The sequence below is a fragment of the Diorhabda sublineata genome, chromosome 2 (genome assembly GCF_026230105.1).
Source record: "Diorhabda sublineata isolate icDioSubl1.1 chromosome 2, icDioSubl1.1, whole genome shotgun sequence".
Lineage (NCBI taxonomy): Eukaryota > Metazoa > Arthropoda > Insecta > Coleoptera > Chrysomelidae > Diorhabda > Diorhabda sublineata.
The window spans coordinates 5,149,808-5,175,518 of NC_079475.1; the positions used below are offsets into that span (position 1 = coordinate 5,149,808).

A 25,711-nucleotide genomic window follows, 5' to 3' on the forward strand; every position below is an offset into this window, starting at 1 on the left:
AAATGATAAATATCACAAAGTTGGTAAATTTCTTATTAAAATTCATATGATTATTGACTAATTTTCATAAATAATACTTAAAATTGAGTATTAAATAAGCTGCAGCGCCACTACGGTGAAAATCCACAACATTCGATTAAGGATAATTTGTTGTTTATCTATGTTTACATGTGTCACTCCCCTTTGTAATTTTTTTATTTTTATTGGGAAGAAATTAAAAATATTGATGATAGGGCAAAAGACATAGAATCGATATTTTACTATTTTATTACATTTATTAAAAAAATGTCATCTGCAACAGTAAGAGATTTACAGAATTATGTATTCAACAGTAAAGAAGAAATTCTGATATCATCATGCAAAGTTAGTAAACTGTTCAAGAAAAAGAAAATATCTTTTTTGTGCCTAGTTAGCGTAACAACTGTACCTACAAGCATAAATATAATCCAAATTAAACAGGCCGACAGGCAAATATTCAAGAGAAAAAGGAATTGGGGTTTAATTGAATTGAAATCTGTAGATGGGCATAACGAATCTTCAGACAATTTAGAGTTTGATTTACATTTGGATAAAGTTTATAGATGGGTAGCTTCAAACGGACAAGAACGACATGCATTTATACATAATTTGTGGAAATATTCTGGCAGGTACATTTTACATGATAAACCAGTTTTTAAAAACATACCAAAAATGTGGGTAACTGAAGATTCAACGATACCTGAGAAATTTGACAATAATCTATTGTCGCTAGATCATGAATTTGTAGAAGATTTTCAAGTAAATACCGAAAAAGAACAAGAAGATCTAAAAATGTAAAAAAATGAGGATATTCATAGCATTCATTTTACAATAATATTTTTTAGATTAATGTCGGGCTGTGAATTTGCGATTAGTAATGCTGAAGCTTTCATGGAAGTATTAGCTAGAGATTTATCACTTTTAGACGGAGAAAACATTCATTGTGTTTTAGCTTCAGAAGACCAAGTAGAAGCCCTAATGGAACATTTGGAACTGGCATTAAATGAAGTAGAAAAGATGGAAACGCAACTAAATGATTATGATGAAATACTTTGTCATGTCAGGGATACAATGGAAAAAATGGAACACAAAAACTCTACACTTTCCACAGCTAATATGAATAATCAATGGCTAATGAAGCAACTAGAAGATTTGATGGTAAATTCACTTAGATTTGATTTATTCATGTTGTTTATTATGGTATAAGCAAAAGACTCATTTTTTCTACAAGTACTTTAAAGTATAAATCACATTATTTCAGTCTGTGATAAAGTAGAAGAAAATAAAAAATACCACCTGAAAAATTTCCAATTTTCCCAAAAATATTCAAATAAATTTTTTTTTCTTATATCTATTAGCAACTTTAAAGTACTTGTAAAAAAATTTCAGCTTTTTTGCTTATAACTTTTACCTGTGCCCTCCTGCAACTGGGCTATAAGCCTTTCACCTGATACTATTATTATTTAATATTGTCATAAATTATGTTTTCCAAACTTTGTTGACTTTGAAATTTACAGCGTTCTAAAACTGACCAAATATTTCATAAAATGACTGTCAAATATTGTGCTATTCATTTTTAATTTATTTACGCTTTCATATCATAAAATTGTTTATTATTTTTCGATTTACAAAAAATTTTTACAGATGAAATTAGATCTCTCCTCAGAACATCAAAAAATATTGGAAGATGCAGATTTTACAACAGCCAAAGGACTAGCGCAAGCCATAGATGCTGCTAACTCTTTAAAAAGAGTGATCAATTCAGATATCGACAAATCTCTACTTCAAATGTCTGCAGTGTCAGAACAAAGAAAAAAATTCGATAAACTAAAAGACAAATTTTCTCGGAATATTTGCAGACAACTCAATAATTTGTTTATACACTTTGGAAATCATAAAGGTGAAGGAGAAAAAAACCTGGAAGGTCTAACGTTACCTCAACACAGTGGAGTTCATAAAGAATTATACCCTTATACTGAACTCATACATTGGATCAAGGTATATTGAATCAATTATAAACATTTATTAAATCCCTATAATAATATGTTAAAGCAAAATATTAATCTACATGTAGAACAAAAAATTCTCATCAAGTACTTACAATTTAAAAATAAAATTTCATGATTTAAAATGCAAGTAAAAAATTTTTTGCAAATTCCTAATACTTACTCACTTTTTACAATAATGCAAATAAGTTTAATGGACCTTGTGGGGAATTTTATGCTTTTTCGAAATCGTTTTAGAGTTTTTATGTGTAACTGCACTGGTTCACTCATAGGAGTCGTTAAAGCACAGTTTGTGAAAAACAATTTTTTCTCCTATTGGTGAACCAGTGCGAGTTAGACAAAAAACTCCAAAGCTATTTCGAAGAGCATAAAATTCCCTACTAGGTCCATCAAACTGATTTGCATTATTGTAAAAAGTAAGTATTAGAAATTTGAAAAAAAAATTTACTTGCCTTTTAAATGGTAAAACTTTATTTTTAAATTCTAAGTACTTAAAATTGATGTTAAGAGCTCATGGTGACAAGTTTTTTTCTATATGTAGATTAATATTTTGCTTAAGCACCAAATAAATTTTTTTTTGGAAATAAATAGAATATTTGTTTACTAACAACAATAATAAATGGAAGGCTGTAAAAAGTAGTGGAACCAGAAATATGGGGAATATCAAAAAGGTTTTAGACAAAGAAAATCAATAGAAGATGCAATACATATTATAAAACAAGTGATCTATAAAAGCTATGAGCACAATCTTAGTATGCAAATACTATTCATCAACTTCAAACAAGCATTCGACAGTCTGAAAAGGAGGACAATTATAAAGAACATGGAGAAACTGAAAGTACCTTAAAAGTTGCTACGGTTAGTGAAAATGACTAATTTCTAAGGCAAGGGTAATAACAAAAAATGGACCATCTGAGGAATTTGAAATAAATGTTGGGTAAGGCAGAGTGATGGATCTCAGCGGTATTGTTTAACTATTGTTGAACAGTTGAAAGCATAATAAGGGAATGTAATATCGATGGAAGTATCAATAAATCAAAATAAGTAATAGCATATGCTGATGATTTAACTCTACTATCAAGGGACCGAAAGAGACTTGAAGACACATTAGGAAATATTGTAAGAGAGGCAGAAAAAAGAGGATTGAAAATAAATCAGGAAAAACAAAATATATGGAAATTAATAAAAAAAAGGGAGTTCACAACAAGGAACAGTGAAGATAAATGACGTCTTCTTTAAAGTAGTAGAACCCTTTAAGTACTTAGAAACAATGATGCGAAGAATGAGACAAAACGAAGAATTCATGCAGGATATAAGTCATATAACAAGTACAAAATTATGATGCAGGGTAATAGAATAAGGCGAGCAACCAAATTAAGAGTATATAAGACTGCGATAAAACCAGTAGTTACTTATGCCACTGAAACTATGATAATAACAAATATGGACGAAGAACAACTAAGGATATATCAGAGAAGAAAATTCTTGGACCAGTGTAAGTTGGAAATAATGAGTATAGAGGACTTATGAACTATGAAATTAAGAATATATTAGAAAATGAGGATATAGTAAAAAGCAAAAAGAATACAATTATATGGACACATTAAAAGAATGGAAAAATGGCAGGATACAAGGAAAATTACATAATAGAGAAGATTAGAAGATCAAATTGTGCTAGATATGAGGAATCTGGGAGTACATGACTGGAACAAACAGATGCAGGACATAAAGAAATGGAGAACAATAGTTGATGCTTTGAAAAAAACATGAGCTGTAATTAAGTAGTGAAAAAATGTGTGACCACCCACAAAAATACAGGGTCAAAAGAGCTCGATATAAGCGGCTCCAATTCTTAATAGAATATATAGCCTTGTATAAAATTCTCATTTCTTATTTCTTAGACCTTTTAAATGTTTATGTTCCTAAAGCGTCTCAATTTTAGGTCTCTTTTGATTTAAAGTTAGTTTTTTTTTTTAATTCTTGAAAAATTAGATGTTTCGACCTGTTCTGGTCTTATCAAAATATTTTGATTCCATTTTGTTTAGTTTCTTTTTGTTCATTACCAAAGTTTTACTTTCATATATTTACATAGAGATTGTTATTAAGTTGTATACTTTTATTTTTATGTCCTTAACTTTTTCTCTGAAAATTATCTCATTTAAAGCATAGTATATTTGGTTGTCTTTTCTTACCTCTATTTCTAATATCTGTCCACTGTAAATATGACGGGTATTCGAACATTATTATTAAATTTGTAAAACTTTTTTGAAGGTTATGGATAAGAAGATGTATGATTCCTTAAAAGATGTTTATACGACATCAATGGGGAAATTATATGATAGAGATTTGAAAAATCTCTTTAGTATTGCTAGAGAAAAAATTGCAGGTGAATATAATGTTACATATTAATATTGGAAAATCATTTTATTTCTTTAAAATCGAGTTTTTCCTTTTTATATTTTGATATTACAGTAAATGGAAATATCACATCACCTACAATAATAATAGGACTTGACAGAGACCAATGGACCTTAGAAACTAGTACTAAAGATCGCGATCGATATGATAGTATATTAGAACAAGTACTTACCTCATTGGAACCCGTGTTTCTCCAAGAACAACAATTTTGTTTGAAGTTTTTCCAGGTTAGTAACGTTTTACGATGCACAAGAGAATTTGATGATAAATACTCAAATTTATTTTGCAGAGATTCTTTTTTCTCTTATCATAATTTTTATTATTCCCTAACTGATTATAGACTTTCCTCTTAGTTCTTATCTTCCATATTAGACCTCACCTTTTGACCTGGTTCTGAATCATTTTTATTTAATTTTGGGTTTCCAGTGGATTAACTCATAAAATATAAAAAATGTTATGTAAGTTCATAATTATTTGAAATTATTTTTCTCATAATTTCTTTCCTATTTTCAAATAGAGTTTGTTCAATAAAGTGTTTGCCTCCTTGGAACTGGTGTGTCTCCAAGAACAATTTTGTTTAAAGTTTTTCCAGATTAGTAACTTTGATCGATGTACAAGAGCATTTGATAAATATTCAAATTTATTTTGTGAAAGTTCTTTTTTCTCTTATCATAATTTTTATTCTTCCATAACTGAATATACACTTTCTTAGTTCTTATCTTTCATATTAGGCCTCACCTTTTGATCTGGTTTTGAATCATATTCATTCGATTTTGGTTTTCAAGGTGATTAAATCATAAAATATTATAAAAAATGTTATATCTGTTCATAATTATTCGAGAATTTTTGATTATTTCTTTCGCATTTGTAAATAGAGATTAATTTATCAAAAGTATTTGCCTCACACCCATGTTTCTCCAAGAAGAACAATTCCTTTAATTAATTCTCCTCCATATTCCTATTGTAAGAACTGGCCCTTCACAAAAATTACTGCTATGATTTTACCCCCAATTTTTCCGTTTATTATTTATTTTATATTCTTTTTGTTCACCTAGAATTTTATTGGAGAATCCAAGTCCATTACTGCTAAATTGTCAAAACATATTCCTTCAAATCGTCGCTCAATGCATATAAAAATATATGGGATTTTTAAAAGATCAGTGGATTCCAAATAGCAATAAACAATATTTACATGGTTAACAGATTCTCAAACAAAGATCAAATATAATAAATTTATTGCGTTTAATTTCGACTTCATTGATTTATTTTTATTCGTTTTGTAAAGGAATTTATATTGTGTAAAATATTTTATATAAAATAAAATTTTCAATGCATCTATATACAGTAGAATCTCTATAAGTTGACCAGACAATGTAAAGAGGTTTTACAGTATATGGCATTTTTTTTCATTTTGTTTGTTACATACTGAACACACTGTTTACACCACCACTACAAAAACACTCACGATTACACTGACGCGCGTTTCGATAACCAAATTTTCGTCTTCAGAGTTTGAAGGTGAACCAGACAAGGTAATTGTGAGTGATGGTGTAAATGCCATCAACAGTTCCATGAATTCCAACTTAATTGTTTGTTACAGTTGGACATAATAAATAGTCCAAATTCAGAAAATGCTTCTGCAGAAAATGATGCTGTGGCTACAAGAAAAATGGAAAAACAAATAGACGAAGATATCAGGAATATGATGAGCAGTCTATTTTCTTGTTTGAAGCCAGAACTTGATATGATCATAGATCACATCAAGAAACAGGATAATTTGTAAGTTTATTCATTATATAAAAAAACAGTATGAGAAAAAACCTGTACTTGGAATGGTTTAATATAACATGAAACTAAATCCAACCTAAATAAAATTAAATTTGTAAACCAAAAAATGTATTGATGGAAGTTTTCATTATTGCAACTAACTGATGTAACTTATTGTTGGAATATTATTTAGTATAGTACAAATTCAATAGGATTATCAGGGTCTCATTTTCAGAAAATATTCACTTATTTATCTCTACAAATTCACCTCTCAATTGACGGTTTTGCCGTTTATATCTATTAAGGTCTGGAATATACTGAGGCATCTGTATATTTCATATCATATATAATCTGCTAAGTCCATCTCAATAAATTTACTGAAAAGTGAAAAAAACTGTCACAAACAGACCAGTCATAAGAAATTATTGAGTTTTTACCAAAAAATCAAAAATTATTACTTTATAACAGAGATAATATATGATAGAAATCCCAAAATAGTTTCATAAATATTTAAAAAATTTAAAATTAATATTTGACATGTCGGATTTTGATACTAAGATTGGGATTTGGCGGGATTTGAAACAAAAATAAGCTTGGGATGCAAAGGGGTTGAGCTATAAAAGCTACACAAATTGTAATTTACGTATAGGCTTAGTAAAACCTAACATCTTTAGTAAAAAATCTTGACTTCAATTATTACAAAAATTAAAAAAGTATTATAAAATAAAATTTTAGCATCTCGTGGTTTCTCCACCCTTGTCCAGAGTGCTTTATAAGCTTTTGTAAACTTTTGTTTTTTGATTGACAAGTTTCAGTTCAATAAAAGACTTCATACTCTTCTGACTTATGAATAGTCCCTTTCTTTTTCAAATCTTTCTCAATCAATCCAAACACCCTGTGGAAAATAAAGCATAAAGAGTAAACAACTCGCACAGAATCATGGGTAGTCACGTGACGAAACTAGACGCTCCTATTCGCCGATTTGGATGATTTTGAAACTGAAAATGGCATAACTGTTTTTAGACTTGGCGGATATTGCAACTAAACCTCAACTCTGACCTAAAAACACACTAGGATGTGGCAGGATTTGCTACAAAATAACAGTTGTACTGAATTCAGCATGGAAACACATACGCAGTCACATGAGCAGATGTTTCTTCTCTGTTTTTTAAGTTGAGTAGAAAAAGTGGAAAATGTTAGCCTAAACCAAGTCTCACTAGATGGCGCTGAATTTGGCTTCCATAGCGGTGAACAACAATACAATCTGTACAGTAAAGTGTTTGATGATTAGTTTTTTTATGTGTTTTTGTGATTTTCGTAAGTTTTTCTCTATTATTGTAATTTCTGTTCTTTCCTAAACGTGTCTGTGTGGTTACAACAAAAAGTTGTGTTAAAGAATTGGTCTAAAAATGACTAAAATTCAACCCTTTCTAACATCATGTAATATATTGGAGTCAGAAGCAAACCACTAAAAGAAAGTGAGGCGGTTTTTAAAATGGAACGTGTAGTATAATGTGGCCTAAAAGGAACAAAAACCATTAAATTTTGTTTCTACAGACGTCAGGTCTAACTTCCCAGCCTTATGAGATTACAATTAATCTGATTATTATGTATGTATATATAGATTTGGGGTTTCGTATACGCCGCGACTCAAAAGCAGATCTTTTTGTCTCCCTTTCTTGCTGCAATACTGGAGAACCCAGTGGTTAAGGCTGATCCACCAATCCCACTCCTTTTAAAATGTCCAGAATGTAGGATGGCTTTAATTGCCAGAAATCTTCATCTTCTATTTCGACTTATCCAGATATAGTGCTTTGGAGCTCCTTAGTGTTTCACACTTCGAGAGAATGTGGATAGAGGTTTCGTTCTCTGCGCAACAAAATCTGCACGCCGTATTATCTGCTAGGTCTAGTGTCTTCAGGTGTTTGTTGAGGCGACAGTGTCCCTATAGAACCCCTGTTAATATTCGTAGATTGTTATTACTTGGGTTGATACATTCAGTAGATCTACTTCGGTTATAGTTTCCCTAAAGAGTCTTTGCTTATCTCGACCCCTGTAGGTTGTCCCAATAATCTGTTAACAGTTATTTGGCGCAAATTTTCACAAACTGCGTTATTTGTTCATGTACCTAAGTACGATAGGTAGAGACTTGAATATCTACATGAAACTACCAAAAAGGAGCATAAAAGTTTTATTGGCCACTAGAATGGAATTTTAATGTCTAGTAAATTTGTAACACTACAACTTTTACCACGTTTTTATTATTTTCGAAGGGCACATTATGGATGTGTGGTTGTTTTTATCTCAGAAAATTATTATAATTATTATTTTACTATTTAGACTAAAATTTCAAATAACACTTTTTATTGTTTATGAAACAACAAAAAACAACAGATGTCGCTCACTTCGTAGTTTTCTCGAATAACGTCTTATTGCCAAATATACAGGTTATGTAGATTAACACGCTCCGAAGCGACTATTCGAAAAAAAAAATTGTTTGGTTTTATAAACATAGCTCCTTCATTTTTAGTGATAGAAAGTTTTTTCGAACATGATTTTGTAGGGCTTTTCAAGAGCTACAAGATTATGTTATTTAAATACCTTAATACCCCTTAATTCTTAAATGGGGTTTGTTTAAAGGGCTCAGATAAGGTGGTGTTCGCTCGTAAATAACAAGTTTTTAACGGATATATCTCCCCAAATATACACAGTGTACAAAATCTACACACCGGAAAATTTCAGTCATTAAAAAAACTACAAATTAATATTTCATAATTTTTTTCGTATTTCCAGTATTTTCGGAGATACTTTAAAGTGAAGGGTGAAAAATACGAAATTGCAAATTGTTTGCTCTTCAAACTCCAATTTTTCTGAAATTACGCATTTTAGATTGGTCAAACTTCTTGATTGTATTGATAATACATATATAAAAATAATCACAGAAGGGTGAAGATTTATTTTTATTAGGGGGGTAGTTAGGGGGTTGTTTTTACTGTTTTCGTAGAAAAAAGTTGGAATCGACTTTATTTTGATCATAAATCCCTCAATTTTCAGGCTAGAGACTTTTTTTATTTTGAAGCTCTAATTATATACATTAAAAAAGATTCTATGAATTTTTCTCGAAAAAGCAATATTTTCCCGTTATTTAGTTTTGAATCTTTAAATTAATGCATTTAACAAAAAAAAACTAACTGTTAACATGCCGTATCTTAGTTCGTGTTAGTCGTAGAAAAATTATAAAAAAAGGATTTCATTTGTTTTTTTAAAAGCTACAATTTTTCTCTCTACAGTTTTTTTGATCAAATCAAATTTTTCAATTTATTCGCAAAAAAAAAATTTAATAATGTCGATTTTTGTCGAAAAAAAGTTTTACGAGGACGTAAAGAACATTTTTTTTTCTTAGAATTGCTTTTTTCATCGATTCCTGTAATCAGAATGTAATAAAATTCCACCCCGAGAAGGGGTCGCAACCATCCCCAAGGTTTTAGCGTACGGTGGCACGATATAAAAAAATGATCTTTCAGCTATTCTTTACCTTCTGTGAAAATTTCTAGTAAATCCATGAAAACTTAATTTCTTACTCGTATGTTCAAAACCATTTATGATAATAAACGTTGAAATTTGATATGAATGGTTTTTTTCTAGTTACTGCATGTACGTACTAGTGCGACTTAATCAACACGTAATGTCGGCCCAGAGTTCGTTTTTAAGCAACACTTTCGCGTCTCTACTCATCGAAGTGAAAAGATCTTTGGATCACTTCATGCAACAACAAATTGAATCCATAAAAGAATGTAGAATATCGAAAAAATCGAAATGCGGAATATTACCTTACGTATCGAATTTAGAAATATTCGCAAAAAACGCCAATTGTTTATTAAAAAGTGATCGCGGAGCTGATCTTGAAAAATGGTATACCAGATTAGTTGATACCATGCTGGAATATATAGCCGTTCATGCCGTTGATCATAAAACTCCACCTCAAGTTATAAAAATGGGTGAGTCTTGTTTTTATGCAGATGTGTATTTAAACTCGGTGGGAAAATTTTGTTGTTAGTAATATCGCATTTGAATTACCGTTCTGTGTATAAACATGAAAAACAACACTATATATATATATATATATATATATATATATATATATATATATATATATATATATATATATATATATATATACATATATATATATATACAGTGCTTTCCAGATAAAAGTATCCACCTTTAATAACTTTTGTAATACTGGTATTTAGAAAAAATCCAAAAACACGTCAATTTATGTTGGAAGGGGCAAGCATTATGGCTTATTTAAACTTACTGGAAAAGCCACCCCCTCACCCCTAGCAGCATCCCCTTTATTTTTTTAAATTACTTTTCCTATTTTTTATGTAAAATTTGGATACTCCTCTTTGAGCTGATTTCAAAAATGTATAATACTTGTAGGTTAAAGTGGTTAGTTTATGAGATAAACAATTTTTCTTTTAAGAGCACAAATTTTACTTATTATTTACTTTCATCTTATTTGCCTGTACTAAAATGGGTTGTACAACAGTTCAAACTCTTTAATCTTTTTAACTGTGCTATTTATTCTACTTAAAAAATCCAAACAACAAAAAACTCTACTTTTTATTAAAGTTTGACATTGTCAACTAGAATTTGTAGTCACTATTGATAGTGTAATTTGATACATTATTTATTTTGTTTCTCTGAAATGGTTTACTCTTTGCAAGAAAGAATTGAAATTGTAGGTTTATACTACCAAAATAATAATTGTGCAAGAGCTGCTGCTAGAATATTTAACGAATTACATGACGGAAGACATGCAACTCATAAGTATGTAATTCAACTGATGGAGAAATTTACCACAACAGGGTGTGTTTGCAATAAAGTGCATAAGCGAGAGGGACTCGTAAATAACGTAGTAATCCAAGTGGCAATTTTAGGGCAAGTCAGCTTAGAGGCTCAACAACCCCAATCGTTGTCAACAATAAGTAGAGCGATCGGTGTTTCATCTTCTACAGTTTTCCGAGTTCTTCATAAATTCAAGTACCACCCATACAAAGTTAAGTTGGTGCACGAGTTGAATGAAGATGATTTTGATCGTCGTCTAGAGTTTTGTGAATCAATGACGCAAATTATCAATAACAATCCACAATTGTTAAACAATATTTGCTTTTCTGATGAATGCTCATGGTCATTAAATGGCTTAGTAAGTAGGCATAATTGTAGATATTGGGCTGAAAGTGATCCACATATTATGCGTGAATTCCATACACAACATCCCCAAAAGTTAAACGTTTGGTGTGGTATCCTAGGTGACCACATTGTCGGACCTTTCTTCATCAACGGAAATTTAAATGGTGAATCATATCTTGAGTTACTCAGGGAAGGGGTTGACCCACGTATTACAACAATAATAGAAAATGATGATAACCTTTCCGAAGATTTACTGGTATTTCAACAAGACGGAGCTCCCCCACACTATGCTATCCCTGTCCGACAATTTTTATACGAAACATTCCCCGCTCGTTGGATAGGTAGAAGGGGGCAGATGATGGAGTGGCCACCTAGGTCACCGGATTCAACACCCCTAGACTTCTTTTTATGGGGGTATTTAAAAACAAAAGTTTATGCTATCCAACCAGAATCTCTGGATGATTTACGAGAGAGGATAGAAAATGAATGTCGACAATTAAATCCAGCCGTATTAAGCAATGTCAGAGAGGCATTTCAAAATAGATTATACCATTGTATGGAAGTGAATGGTACTCATTTTGAACACTTATTGTAACTTCATAATAAATAGCACAGTTAAAAAGATTAAAGAGTTTGAACTGTTGTGCAACCCATTTTAGTACAGGCAAATAAGGTGAAAGTAAATAATAAGTAAAATTTGTGCTCTTAAAAGAAAAATTGTTTATCTCATAAACTAACCACTTTAACCTACAAGTATTATACATTTTTGAAATCAGCTCAAAGAGGAGTATCCAAATTTTACATAAAAAATATGAAAAGTAATTTAAAAAAATAAAGGGGATGCTGCTAGGGGTGAGGGGGTGGCTTTTCCAGTAAGTTTAAATAATGGATTTTTTCTAAATACCAGTATTACATAAGTTATTAAAGGTGGATACTTTTATCTGAAAAGCACTGTATATATATATATATATATATATATATATATATATATATATATATATATATATATTGTATTTTTATCCTTTCGTCTTTTTATACATCTTTCATCACTATCACAAATAGATTCCAATTTCCTAATCCTCATCTAGTCTTCCTATTTCTACAGGATGTTCCGTGATCTTATACAAAAAATTCGGGAGTGAGTAGATGACGTTAACGATCTGTTAATTTTTACAGAGACAATCTGTACAATCTAAATATCGCAAAAATGAATTTTTCAATCTATTTATTAACAAGAATTACTCCATGTTCAACTCGATAAAATTTATGTTTTAGGAGATACCTTTGAGTCCCTCTAATCCGAATATCCGCTTAATTCAAACACGTTCCAAAAATTGTTTGTAGTTACAGTATATAATTTGGATTAATGTGAAAATATATTTTGGATATAAAATCCCTCATCTTCATTTGTTATAACTTCGATAGTCTGTTTTTAGCCGCATAGCTCCGCCATTTTCTCATGAAAATGACATCCGCGGGTGTGGAAATAGACTGTTGCTCCAAGTAGCGAAGAGGTCAAACGTAGCTGATGTCATCGTCTATCAAAGTCTCAGCGCTATCTGCCGCCGTCTATTCATTCACGTCTGCTTCGACTGCATCCTCACAACCTGGAATATTCTATAGCCGTGGAATCAGGGTAACAGTGTCATTTTTGTAGACTGCTCTTCAAATTCCAAAGATGTCCATAGTTTATTCCAAGATTTTCTTATTGTTCAAACTGTAACATTTTCCCAAGACTCCGCTGTCAACTACACATTATCCTTTAAATTTGTTTCTTTGATACCAAAGGGATGGTATCGTCTTCAATTAAACATTTCAAAAATCGTTTTCGGTATTTCAACTCCAACACCTATAAATCTCCCTGGTCCATTGGCTGTAGTAAAGGTGTCACATTTGGTGGTAAAAAGGCTGCCTTTATCTTGCTGCAAGTAATTTCTTCAATTTCTGATTGGGACGCTGATTTCCGATTTTCAAGAGGTTGTTCAATATTGCTGAAGCTGAAGTTTTTTTTCAGTTACATATTGTAGCTTTGCCAACGTTTAACTCTTTTGCTTTCCTAACGTTTTAATATTTTCAGTTTGTTTTTAAGAGTTGAGGTTTACGTTTAGTAGCCATTTAACTTTCCTTTCCTAACGTTTTAATATTTTCAGTTTGTCTTTAAGAGTTGAGGTTTACGTTTAGTAGCCATTTAACTTTCCTTTCACACTTCAAAACACTAATTTTTCAAACAATAACACAACAAACAAAAATCACTACAGTACTGTATCTTGAAATTTACTCAACACGCACGATATCACAAGTGACTGACCGCTGTACAATCAAAATAGGACTAGATTTAGGTTATGTTGGATCATATATGAGGGGGAGAGAGTGCACGGTGGGGTGGGTGGTAGGGTGGGTACAGTGTCGGTTAGAGGTGCGTACAGTCCGCACCCAGTATTCATCAACCGTAGCCTGGCCGCCCACTAACGTCACAAAATTATAAATAGTGGCGCAGGTGGCTACTTAGCTGACTGTAATGCTTGGTGCATGTAATATCACTTTGGTTTTAGTAAATAGACTATTGAAACTGGTTTTAATGTATTAGTTGTTCATATTATAACACTAAGGACACGTTAAATTGCATTCTTTTTGATTATTTTAATTAGATCGTCTTACGTCCTAAGGAAATTGTTTGCCATAAAGAGACATTCTGAAAAAAAATATCATAAATTGTAATGATTTATTAAAAATACTTATAGGATAGGATACTTAAAACACAATCAAACATTTCTAATTGTACTGCATACTGTCATACACCGTTTTACTCACAATGGAAAAAATTCAATTGTAGAAAAATTTAGTTAGTTACCCCAAAACTTATGAAATAAAAACAAAAAAAATAAATGTTCGAAGTGATTACTTTGCATTTCAACACAATTCCGGAGTCTACGAGGAATATTTTTTTTTAAACTTGAAGAGCATTACAAGAGTCTACCATATACCATAGGCTGACCATCTAAATTTTTCTGCATTTCAATTTTTTTCTTATGTAAGTAACACGATTTTTGAGTGTATGCTTAGATATGTTTGATTGTGTTTTGATAACTCCTTTAAGTAGTTTCAATTAATAATTACAATTTATGATAATTTTTTTCAGAATGTCTCTTTATGACTAACGGTTTCCTTGGTATATAAAACGATTTAAAAATCTACATATCTCTTAAACCATAAATTTAATCAGGTTCGACAATGAGTACCTCTTTCTTGAAAAATAAATTGAAAAATTCACTTTTGCGATATTTAAATTGTACAGGTTGTCTCTGTAAAATTTACGGGTTGTTAACGTCATCTATCCCCGAATGGTTTAATTTTTAAAAATAAATTTAATAAAAAGAGACAAACAGAAAGCGACTAATCACTGCATAATAGATAATGATATTATTTGCTGCAATAATTAGTAGATCTCATATTTTAAATCTAATTTATTCAATATAGATCAAAATATTATGTTTAATGGTATTTGTGGAGTCTCATATGAAACCGTAAGCTTAAATAACTTCTAATGGGTTATAAAAGACTTCTAGGTACATTCTGGGATTCCATCAAGTGTTGTTACTGGAAGCAAAACCTTGAAATCTGTGTATGTGTATAGGACATCTGCAAGAGAGCGACTGATGACTTGAGATGCACATTTTACCTGTTTCCAACGTTTAGTAACCAAATATTAGTTACAACTTTGTATTATATAGGTTATAGATTAGATATTTGTTTAATAGCTATCCCACCACCTTTGTACGAGTCAATTAATTGGCTCAACAGGCATGGGGGGTTGAGGCCAGTGTTTTGGACTCGAGAAAAGACGACTCTAATACGCGGCTTTTCGTCGACACATTTCAATAAAGACACATGGTGTTACATTTACAGTTTCGTTTTATTTTAATAAACTAGCGCCGATCATGGTATAATACATGGTGTCAGGTGTAAAAACTTGATAAAAAAGCTTGAGTAAATTTCGTACAGTCGTACTTAGACATTAGTAAGCTGGACTTTGCTGCGATATAAGTAGAAGCCAACAGCAATGGAATCATACTTCAAACCTCCAGATCCTTTATCCATTGAAGGAAGCCTAGCTGATAACTGGCAAAAATTTGAACAAAAATTCCGAAATTTTCTGACTGCTACAAGTTTAAGCAATGAAAATGATGAAAAAAAGGTTGCAATTCTATTGAACTTAGTTGGTGATGATGGTCTTGATTTATTTAACTCTTTTGATCCGTTACCGGAGGCCCAGAAAACTCTTGATAATGTCTTGAAAAAATTTAGAGATCACTGTGAACCAAAGAGAAATGTTATATATGAAAGGTTCTTATTTAACAGTATAACACAAGAAGAGGGACAAAGTTTTGATAGTTTCCTGACAGAATTAAGAACAGCGGGAAAAACAACTGGTTATGGTAATTTATTAGAAGAATTTATAAGAGATAGGATTGTGATGGGCATCTACGACCAAAGCACTAGAGAAGAATTGTTAAGAAAATCTGATCTAAAGTTGACACAAGCAATAGACATCTGTAGAACAAGAGAAGTTAGTCAAAAACAGCTGAAGGCTTTGCAGAATGAAGCTAGTGTAAGCTCTGTAAAATCTAAGCATTTTTTGAAAGAAATAAAAGAAGGGAAATGTGAATTCTGTGGCTATGTACATCGAGAGAAAAATTCATGTCCTGCTTGGAATAAAACATGCGCAAAATGTCAGGGACGCAATCATTTTGCGAATGTGTGTAAAAAAGAGTATAATATTAATCAGTCTGAGAAGAAATGGGAGAAAAAGAAGAGCTATAGAAGATTGGGCAGAAGAAAAGTGAATAAAGTAGAAACTGAAACTTTTAGTGATAGTGAATCAGAAAATATTGAATGTGAGAGCAGTTCAAATGAGTTATATGTTCAGTCTATAAAAAAAGTTGGTTCTGTTAGTAGTATAAAGAAACCATTGTCATGGTTGAAGAAAATTATTGTAGAAGGTCATAAGGTAACATTTAAGCTAGATACAGGGTGCGAAGTAAGCATTTTGACTTTAAATATTGTTAAAAAACTAGGGCTTCTTGATAAAATGCAAAAATCTAAAGTCAAACTAGCTTCGTATGGCAGTCGTGATTATGTATTCGCTCCATTAGGAGAAATCACTTTAAAATGTCAAGTTAATGATAATGTTAGAAACATATTCTTTGCAGTTTGTGATAATAACGAATTGCCACTACTGAGTTGTGCTGATTGCGTTGATTTAAACTTAGTAAAAAGAGTAGACTCAATTGTTGAAAATTCTGGTCAATTTATATCACTCGATCATGTTGTTAAAAGATACCCAGTAGTTTTTGAGGGTCTTGGTTCTTTTCCTAGAGAACATCACATTACTTTAAAAGAAGATACAGTTTCAGTAGTTCAACCACTTGGACGGATTCCAATTGCATTGCATGATCGTTTAAAACTTAAGCTTGATGATCTTGAAAAACAAGGTATTATAAGGAAAATTGATAAGCCGACTGAATGGTTGAATCCTCTGGTGATAGTTGAAAAGAAAAATAAGGATTTACGCTTGTGTCTAGACCCAAAATATTTGAATTTAGCAATAAAACGAGAAAGATTTTTGATTCCTTCATCCGAGGAAATAGCTGTTAAACTTAATAATAAAGAATATTTCACAGTTTTAGATATGAAAGACGGGTACTTTCAAATTCGAATTGATGAACAAAGTCAAGAATATTGTGTCTTTGGAACACCCTTTGGAAGGTATGCATTTTGTCGTCTACCTTTTGGAATTTGCTCAGCCCCTGAAGTCTTTCAAAAACAAAACTATGAAATATTTGGTGACATTGAAGGTGTAGGTCTTTACTTTGATGATTTGATTATAACTGGCAGTAATGAAAAGGAACATGATAATAATCTACGGTTAGTTTTGGAAAGAGCACAAAAATATAATATAAAATTTAATAGAGACAAAATTCAATTTAAATCTAGAAGTGTTAAGTTTATGGGTCAAATTTACTCAAAGGAAGGTGTCAAACTGAACAGAAATTATGTGAAACCGATTCTAGAGATGCCAAAACCCAAAGATAAAACTGAACTATTAAGAATATTAGGCATGGCTAAGTATTTAGGAAAGTTCTTGCCCAACATGTCGAAAATAACAGCTCCACTTAGAAATTTGACCAGGAATAATATTGATTGGCAATGGACTAAATTGCATGATGAATCTTTAACTAGACTTAAAGATACATTAACCAATGCCCCAATTTTATCATTTTTTGATGCAACAAAACCTATAGAAATAGACACTGACGCGTCCAAGGTCGGTCTAGGTGCTTGTCTATCTCAAGAAGGTCACCCAATAGCTTTTGCATCCAGGAGCTTAACCCCCTGCGAGCAAAAGTACGCGCAGATAGAGAAAGAGATGCTGGCGATTGTGTTTGCTACTCAAAAGTTTCATTATTTTATTTATGGATTTGATGTGAAAATCAACACTGATCATAAACCCTTGGAATCGATCATGAAAAAAGATCTAGCATCTATTTCTTCCCGCCTACAAAGGATGAGACTCCGCTTACTAAATTATAAAATAATTGTGAATTACAAACCTGGAAAATTTTTGTATGTGGCAGACACACTGTCAAGAGCGTTTTTACCAGAAACTGGGCTAAAGACTGATCAAGAATTTAATTTTGCAGTACACTCTTTATCAAAAAATTTAGCAATGTCTGAAGAGCGGAAGGAACAATTCAGGCAGGAAATCGTGAAAGATGAGATTCTGAAACAAGTTATCAACTTCCATATAAAAGGCTGGCCCAATAATAAACATCACATGTCTCCTTCTTTGAGGCATTACTTTAAAATCAAAGACAACCTCAGCTATGTTGATAAATTGCTGTTTTTTGGTGAGAAAATTGTTGTCCCAACTGCCATAAAGGGTGATATGCTCAAATTATTGCACGAGGGTCACTTTGGGATTGAAAAATGCAAAAATCGTGCAAGACGTATATTTTATTGGCCAGGGCAATCTGTTGATATTGAAGCCTACATAAAAAATGCAGTATCTGCGAAACTTTTGCGAAGAAACAGCCAAAAGAGTCGCTATTACCATATGAGTTACCGAATCGGCCATGGGAGAGATTGGGATTAGATATTTTTTCGCATGCCAACAAAATTTTTCTCATTGTGTTTGATTCATACTCCAATTGGTTGTAAACCACTCAAATTAAAGACAAGTCGATGAAATCAGTTATTTTAGCTTTGAAGTCTATTTTTTCTGTTCATGGGTCACCAGATAAAATAACTGCTGATAACGTGCCTTTTGATAGTAGAGAGTTTAAGACGTTTGCAAAAAACTGGAATTTTGAAATCATTTTGCGCAGCCCGTATTATGCACAATCTAATGGATTGGCAGAAAAAGGGGTAGATATAGGTAAAAATATGCTAAAAAAATGTTTGAAAGAAAACTCTGATATACATACTGCTTTATTGCAATACAGAAATTCACCACTTAAGTATATTAGCTATTCACCTGCAGAGTTATTGATGAGCAGGATTTGCAAGACAAAAGTGCCTATCAATTCCAGTCTTTTGCACCCGAAACTCTGTGAAGACGTTTCTGAGAAACTATTGCGAAGACAGAATATTTATAGGTCTTACTATGACAAGAAAAGTAAAGATCTAAAACCTTTGGAACCTAAAACCAATGTGACGATTTTTGACCATGTAAAGAATAAGTGGGAGCCTGACATAAATGAGAGTAGTGGTGAACCTTTAGTTCAGCCTGCTGTGTCACTCAAGAATGAAAAACCTTTGCTAAAGGCTCCCCCAGAATGTTTATTATCCAGTCCAAAAGTTTTAGATCATGATATCAAAACCAGATGTGGTCGTGTGATAAAAAAACCGTACAAACTAAACTTATAGGAGGAGATGTATTATATAGGTTATAGATTAGATATTTGTTTAATAGCTATCCCGCCACCTTTGTACGAGTCAATTAATTGGCTCAACAGGCATGGGGGGTTGAGGCCAGTGTTTTGGACTCGAGAAAAGACGACTCTAATACGCGGCTTTTCGTCGACACATTTCAATAAAGACACATGGTGTTACATTTACAGTTTCGTTTTATTTTAATAAACTAGCGCCGATCATGGTATAATACAAACTTTACCTCAAGATTGTGATACGAACAAAAATATTACACAAAATTCAATAACTAGCATACACCATGAAAAAAATTTATCCGGGGCTCAACTAACCACTACATTTTGTTAAATAAAGAACTACCTCAAAATATTTCCCATATATTCAAATATAGTGTTAGTAAAAAATATTCTACCATAATTACCAGAATGAAGCTCAAACACGGTATATTTCCAGCGCATCTGATTAAAATAAAACCTAACCTAACCTAAAATAGGTTTACTGAACAGTGCTAAATGCTCATGTGATAATACATCTACTGCTGATCAAAATCACCTAATATTTTCTTGTAAAAATAATGCGACACAAATCAGCCAATTCGTAGATACTCTTCATAACAATATTAATATTCCTATAAATTTAACGTATTTATTAAGCTTAGAAAACAAAGTATAATTTTAAACACATTAATTCAATTAGTTTTTAGTGCTAATATCCCAATATACAAAGATATGGTTCTAATTATTGATTTTCTTTTGAAACAAATTTTGTAGCTGCAAATATCAAAACCCACACACAATCTTCATTAACATAATTAAATATTTAATATTCACATATCCAAAAAAATAGAGATAGAGAAACAGAGATAGGTTCGTCCCTTCTCTTGTATATTCAAGAGAGATAGGCATAACAAGGGAAGTAACCTAGAGTGAATCTTCTTATCTTATTCATGTTCGGTGGTGATACTCACTAAACATCACCCCGTCCTCGTTGCACCAGTATCGATAACCGTCCTTGTTACACCAATATCTATAACCATCCTTGTTGCACCAGGATCTAGGACCATCCTGGTTTATTGTTTACTGCTTGTCTCTCCTTTCCTCCCTTTATTTTATAGACTTTATTTCGTTAATCATGTTTGTCACATAATGAAAACTTTCTTTGCCTCTAATTATGGTCGAGATCATTGTCTATTTCGTCAGTGTCGTTTTCCACAATAGTAGATGATCTAGTGTCTGTTGAAAACATTAATATATGTACAGGACATCGTTAGTCTTTTGTATAAGTACGGAAAGATCAGTCTCCCTTCAATACCCTAATCAGAAAGTAGTCTAGACCACGATGAGGATATTTTATCCATGTTTCTTGAATTGGTCCAGACTTTTAGATTTATTATTCCATCTTGTCATGCAATCAGTGTTGTCTATCTTACCATCTACATAACCTATCTCTTAACACTTTCTCTTATACTTGGTGATCTTCTTTTGAAATTTTAGAAAACTATCATCACTTATACTCTTTATTGTCCCAATTAAAAATATCAGTGTTAGATAATCAACGTAAAGAAGCCAAACAGAAATATAATGATGCACTAACAGCTTACGTAACTTTGTATTTCGGTAGACCTTTGGAAAAGTTAAATGTAAGTTTTTCTTTTTTTAGAATCTAATCAATTTTAGTAACCGAATTTCATTTATATTACAGACTTTCTTTGAAGGCGTTCAAGCTAGAGTGGCAAGTGGTATCAAAGCTTCAGAAGTCAGTTATCAATTAGCGTTTAGTAAACAAGAGTTACGAAAGGTTATTAACCAATACCCAGGCTCTCAAGTACGTCATTACTTTTCATCTAAAGTCTATTTATAAAAAAAATAAATCAAAACATAGATAATAATATGAATTATAAATAATTATACACAATTATTAACATTATCCTTAGTATGTCCAGCGTTTACCCAGATTTCATCCAGACAGTAAATTTTTCTATTTTCTTCACGAAATTTCTCAGGTTTTCTAAGGTATTCTCCACACAATCATTTTTGCTTTTCCTAATAATAAATTGGTCCTTCCTCGCTTTTTTGATATTGAAATTCCATTTCTTTCAATAAATAATAAAATGTTATCTTGTAAAATCCTTATTGGAAAAGAAAAAAATTTGCATAATTCTTCTGATGGCATTCCTGTCGAAATCATCAAAGGAATTGTTAGTTTTTTTTCTTGATGGATACTTTTTTGAGTCGACTACTGAATAATTAGCTCTACACTCACGAACGATTCGGTAGACACTCCAGAAATATTTGCCATTTTTGAAATTACGTCATCAACATTCCTGTCATCATTTTCGCTAACGTTAAAATGAAGCTTTTTAGTTCTCTTCTTAGGCAGAATATAGCTAATGTCAACAACTTCATCATTTGTCTTCGTGTCAGACATGTTTAAGAAAATAACGCAACAGACAATTATAAACAATCTCACTGCAATACAACTATGCCGTTATGGCGCCGCTGATTTGTACCAATACGATTCCGCGCCGCGTTTCGCCCGGAATGTTCACGTGCTGATCACGCACTGATCATTGTTTTGGTTTAATATTTTTCTTTAATAAATGTTTCTTCTCTGGTACAAAATTATTATAACTTCAATTCATTTATATTCTTAAAATTGATGTTGTCAGAAAATATTGAATGATTGTCAAAGGAGCATTTATTAAGGATACTTATTGAGAATTCTGGTTAAATGATATCAATTTCTATTAATTTTTTTTTTGAAATCTTGTGTACTGGCACTTTATCCCGATGGATGAGGGTATTATTTGACAGTTGAAACTCTATATATGCAAAAAACAATTGTTTTAGATTGATATAATGAAATGTCTAATGTTTTTACAGGAAAAAATAGGAAATACAAGTGTGACAATTATCAACATAAAACAATAATGGTTTTCGCAGCATTTTAAGCTGCTTTCATTTAAAGTTTTCGTTATTTTTCAGTCAACACCATCTTGTAATACTTTCTATTTCTGTAATTAAAACATACAACATATTTTGGTATAGATAACATATATTAGACCAGATCCCAAGTCAGTTAACAAAAAAATGGATACTGGGACACACCGAAGCGAAGGGAAATGTCATAGCTTTTAAGCGCGCTAAAGCGGGGGCAGACAAGCCCTTCATGGGACCCGAACCCTTCTGTGGTAGCAGCTACAGGAAAATGGAAAAAGCACTGGGAAAGAAGAGGTACTAGAACTAGTCTGAATACTACGAGGAACAATTTCTCAAAGGTACAAAGACTGGTTTGCTTATGTGCAACTGGGGCCATGAAATCTTGCTGCATCAGAAATGATTCTAAATCTCCCACCTCTCCATATAGTACTGGAAACCGTGGTAGAGAAAACTTAAAATGTTCAGAGACAGAATCATTAAAGAAAAACCGGTCCTAAATAATGACCAATCCTGGGACATGCCTTAGGACGTTGCAACGAAAAAGTTTAGCTTTAAGAAAAACTTCAGATCAATAATAAACTGTAAAAGCAAGTGGGATCAAAACACCATACAAAAATGCCATTAAATAGTATATAGATGGATCAAAAACAGCAGACAGAGCTAGAATTGGAGTCTATGGGCCCAGAACCAAACACTCTAAAAATCTGGGCAGCGCACCAAGCATTTTTCATGCAGAAATTGAAAAATGTATCCGATATTCAAGCAGCCATTAGAACTCTAAGCTTCAATATCATAAAATCCAAACTCGTTTGGGATTGCCTAGAAAAGTTGAACGAGCTAGGCAAGAAAAATAAAATTAGCAGACAAGCCCGAACCCTTCTGTGATATCAGCTACAGAGCAATGGAAAAAGCACAGGAAAAGAAGGTAGATATGAACAAAACCAATTATTAGGACAACCCATTGGGCCCACATCACTGATCTTGGTACCAAAACGAACAATTTGTTAGAAAACACTGCTGTCAAATGTACCCAAATATAAATCTTTTATATACTAATACCAAGGCAACATTTTTAAAATATATTTTTGAAAGATAATCATGAATTTGACTACTTTTCATGGAAAGTTTATTGGGATATGTTTTAGGTTAAAAAAGGTTTGGAGGCACTTTATAAAAAAGTCGAAAAACATTTATCAGAAGAAGAGAATCTATTACAGGTAGTTTGGAGAGCTATGCAAGGGGAATTCATAAGACAATATAAAACATTGGAAGATTTAATACATCAATGTTATCCAGGATCGATGATAAGTTTGGAATTTACCATAGACGACATATTAACGTTTTTTTCAGATATAGCACAATCTCATTAATTGATAGATTCATATGAAAAGGGACAAATTTAGACAAAAAAAACGCTTGCTGTAACCAGAAGGTCAGAGTTTTTAGAATGGTACAAAAATGAGGTGGAATTATAAATTGAGAAAATATCAAAAAATAATTATATTAGATATATTAAGGACAGTTTCTTAATAAAATACTACAAATTTGTATAGTTTCATTACAAATTCTTTCTAATACAATATGTTGTGAATTCCAAAATCCCGAAAATTGCTTCATTTAAAATATAAAAAGTCATTAAATACAATTTATTTTGAAGAGCCTCGCTGTCCAAAAAATAAATAACAATGCTCATTTTACAAGGATTGTCAGAATATATTTAAATTCAAGCAGTAACATGTCCGTCGGCCGCGGACAGCGTCACGCCGTATGCAGCAGTAATTTATGCAGCGTATAAATGGTATTTGAATCGTTTTTTTAAATGTAAGTCAAAGAAAGTAAACTTTCGGGAAACTAGAAAAAACTGTTTGAATCAAAATATTTCACTTAAAATATTATTTAAAAAATGTCAACACGAAAAGAAATTCAATTTACAACAGGATTCAAAATTTTAAATTTGTATCTTTATCAATAATTCAGTTATATAGCTCTAAAAATATGAAACTAGCGCCCTTTAAAAAAAATTTAAGTTGCGAGGAGATACAAAATCATTAACTTTCAAGTAAAAACTGTTATTTTTATTGTAAAAACAATGTTTACAATCTATTAAACATATAGTAAAATTACTTAAATCAGTTTAAAATGAAAGATGTAGATATGAGACCAAATTTCTGATTTATGGGTCAATGTTGGTTTTTTCAACCTCGAAATCGCTGATAATCTCTTAAGTCACAAATTTCTTCGAAAAATCCCTGATGCTCGTCTGGAATGTAGACTTTCTGTTTTTTAATATCTTCCATCTTTGCAGCTGTTATTGGCACTCGACTTAAGCCTTAACAGAAGGTGAGGAGAGAGTATCTGCTTTTGTCTTAAACAGTAAAAAGTTCTGATAAATAATACCATTTATTGTAGGATAGGCTTTAACCCATCCTTTTAACTAAGATTCATAAACGAACATGAAGAGAGTACTAATCTGAAAGTACATTTTATCCTTCTTATCTGTGTTTTTTCCTTTTTGTTTCTTGTGATATACACAATTTTTTGTAAAACTTATTTTACCATTCTTGAAATCTAAAACTATGTCAGATCATCTAATCTCATGAACAGTGAACTTATTAAATCGTAATGAGTTTTGCAAAATTATGTCAGTTATTTCCTGTCTTCTGGGATTGATATAGGGTTGCTTGTTTTTTACTATATTTACTTTGTAACGTTGGGGGTTTTGGCCCTTTCTTTTTCTTGGGCTCCCAAATACGATATTTTCATCCATTAGCCTACCTACAAATACTAATCTATTAAAACTGTAAAGTAAGGCTACAAAGACTGTACAAGGATGTTTAGTAACATTCACTTAAATATTTTGGAGGTTATAATAACAATAGACAAAAATGAGCAGTAACAGCTGACTGTAGATAAAAGGTGAAAGTCCAGAAATTCAACAACAGGATCCATAGAGGAAGGGGACTTACGTCTTTAGAACAAACTCTTTTGTACTGGCGCTCTTTTAAAATAAAACAAAAAAATAAAATGCTGATTTGACCCATTTCCATTCGTGATAAAATCACCCTTTTAACAAAAATCAATCTAATGTTTAGACTACAAAACCTGAAAATCGAAAAAAATGGACTTATGGCCGTTTAAAAAAACCGATTCGTTTGTGGAAACGTACCATAAAATCATTCGTTACAACAAGGATTACTAAAATGACACTTGGAATTACAAAGAACATTATTTCTAAAACAAAAACACTTTGTTTCTAAAAATTTTTTGGACTTTTCTCTTTTAACATTAAGTTCATTAAAACACAATCTGCAGATTTTCTGCTCAACTTCATCTTCTGAAACATAATCTTCCGAACATGATATATGGACAGGCTCCATACATTGGTAAGAAATTATCCGATTCCGTGGTCTGCCTACTCCACGCAACAAATCACCCCTT

At 31.7% G+C, this 25,711-nt stretch overlaps 1 protein-coding gene across 2 annotated transcripts; it reads left to right on the plus strand.

Annotated features, from left to right (window-relative positions):
• The first annotated feature begins 130 nt into the window (after positions 1–130).
• Positions 131–23,821, plus strand: LOC130453045 (exocyst complex component 1). Of its 2 annotated transcripts, none has more exons than XM_056792636.1 (10): positions 131–812; positions 864–1,176; positions 1,663–2,016; positions 4,296–4,410; positions 4,497–4,669; positions 6,043–6,221; positions 9,855–10,207; positions 20,828–20,973; positions 21,036–21,158; positions 23,419–23,821. In XM_056792636.1, exons 1-10 carry the CDS (start codon positions 286–288, stop codon positions 23,641–23,643), a joined length of 2,508 nt encoding a protein of 835 aa, XP_056648614.1. In that variant the 5' UTR covers positions 131–285; the 3' UTR covers positions 23,644–23,821. The 2 variants fall into 2 exon arrangements, with proteins under 2 accessions (XP_056648614.1, XP_056648615.1); XM_056792637.1 differs by having other exon boundaries at positions 179–647.
• The last annotated feature ends 1,890 nt before the right edge of the window (positions 23,822–25,711 follow it).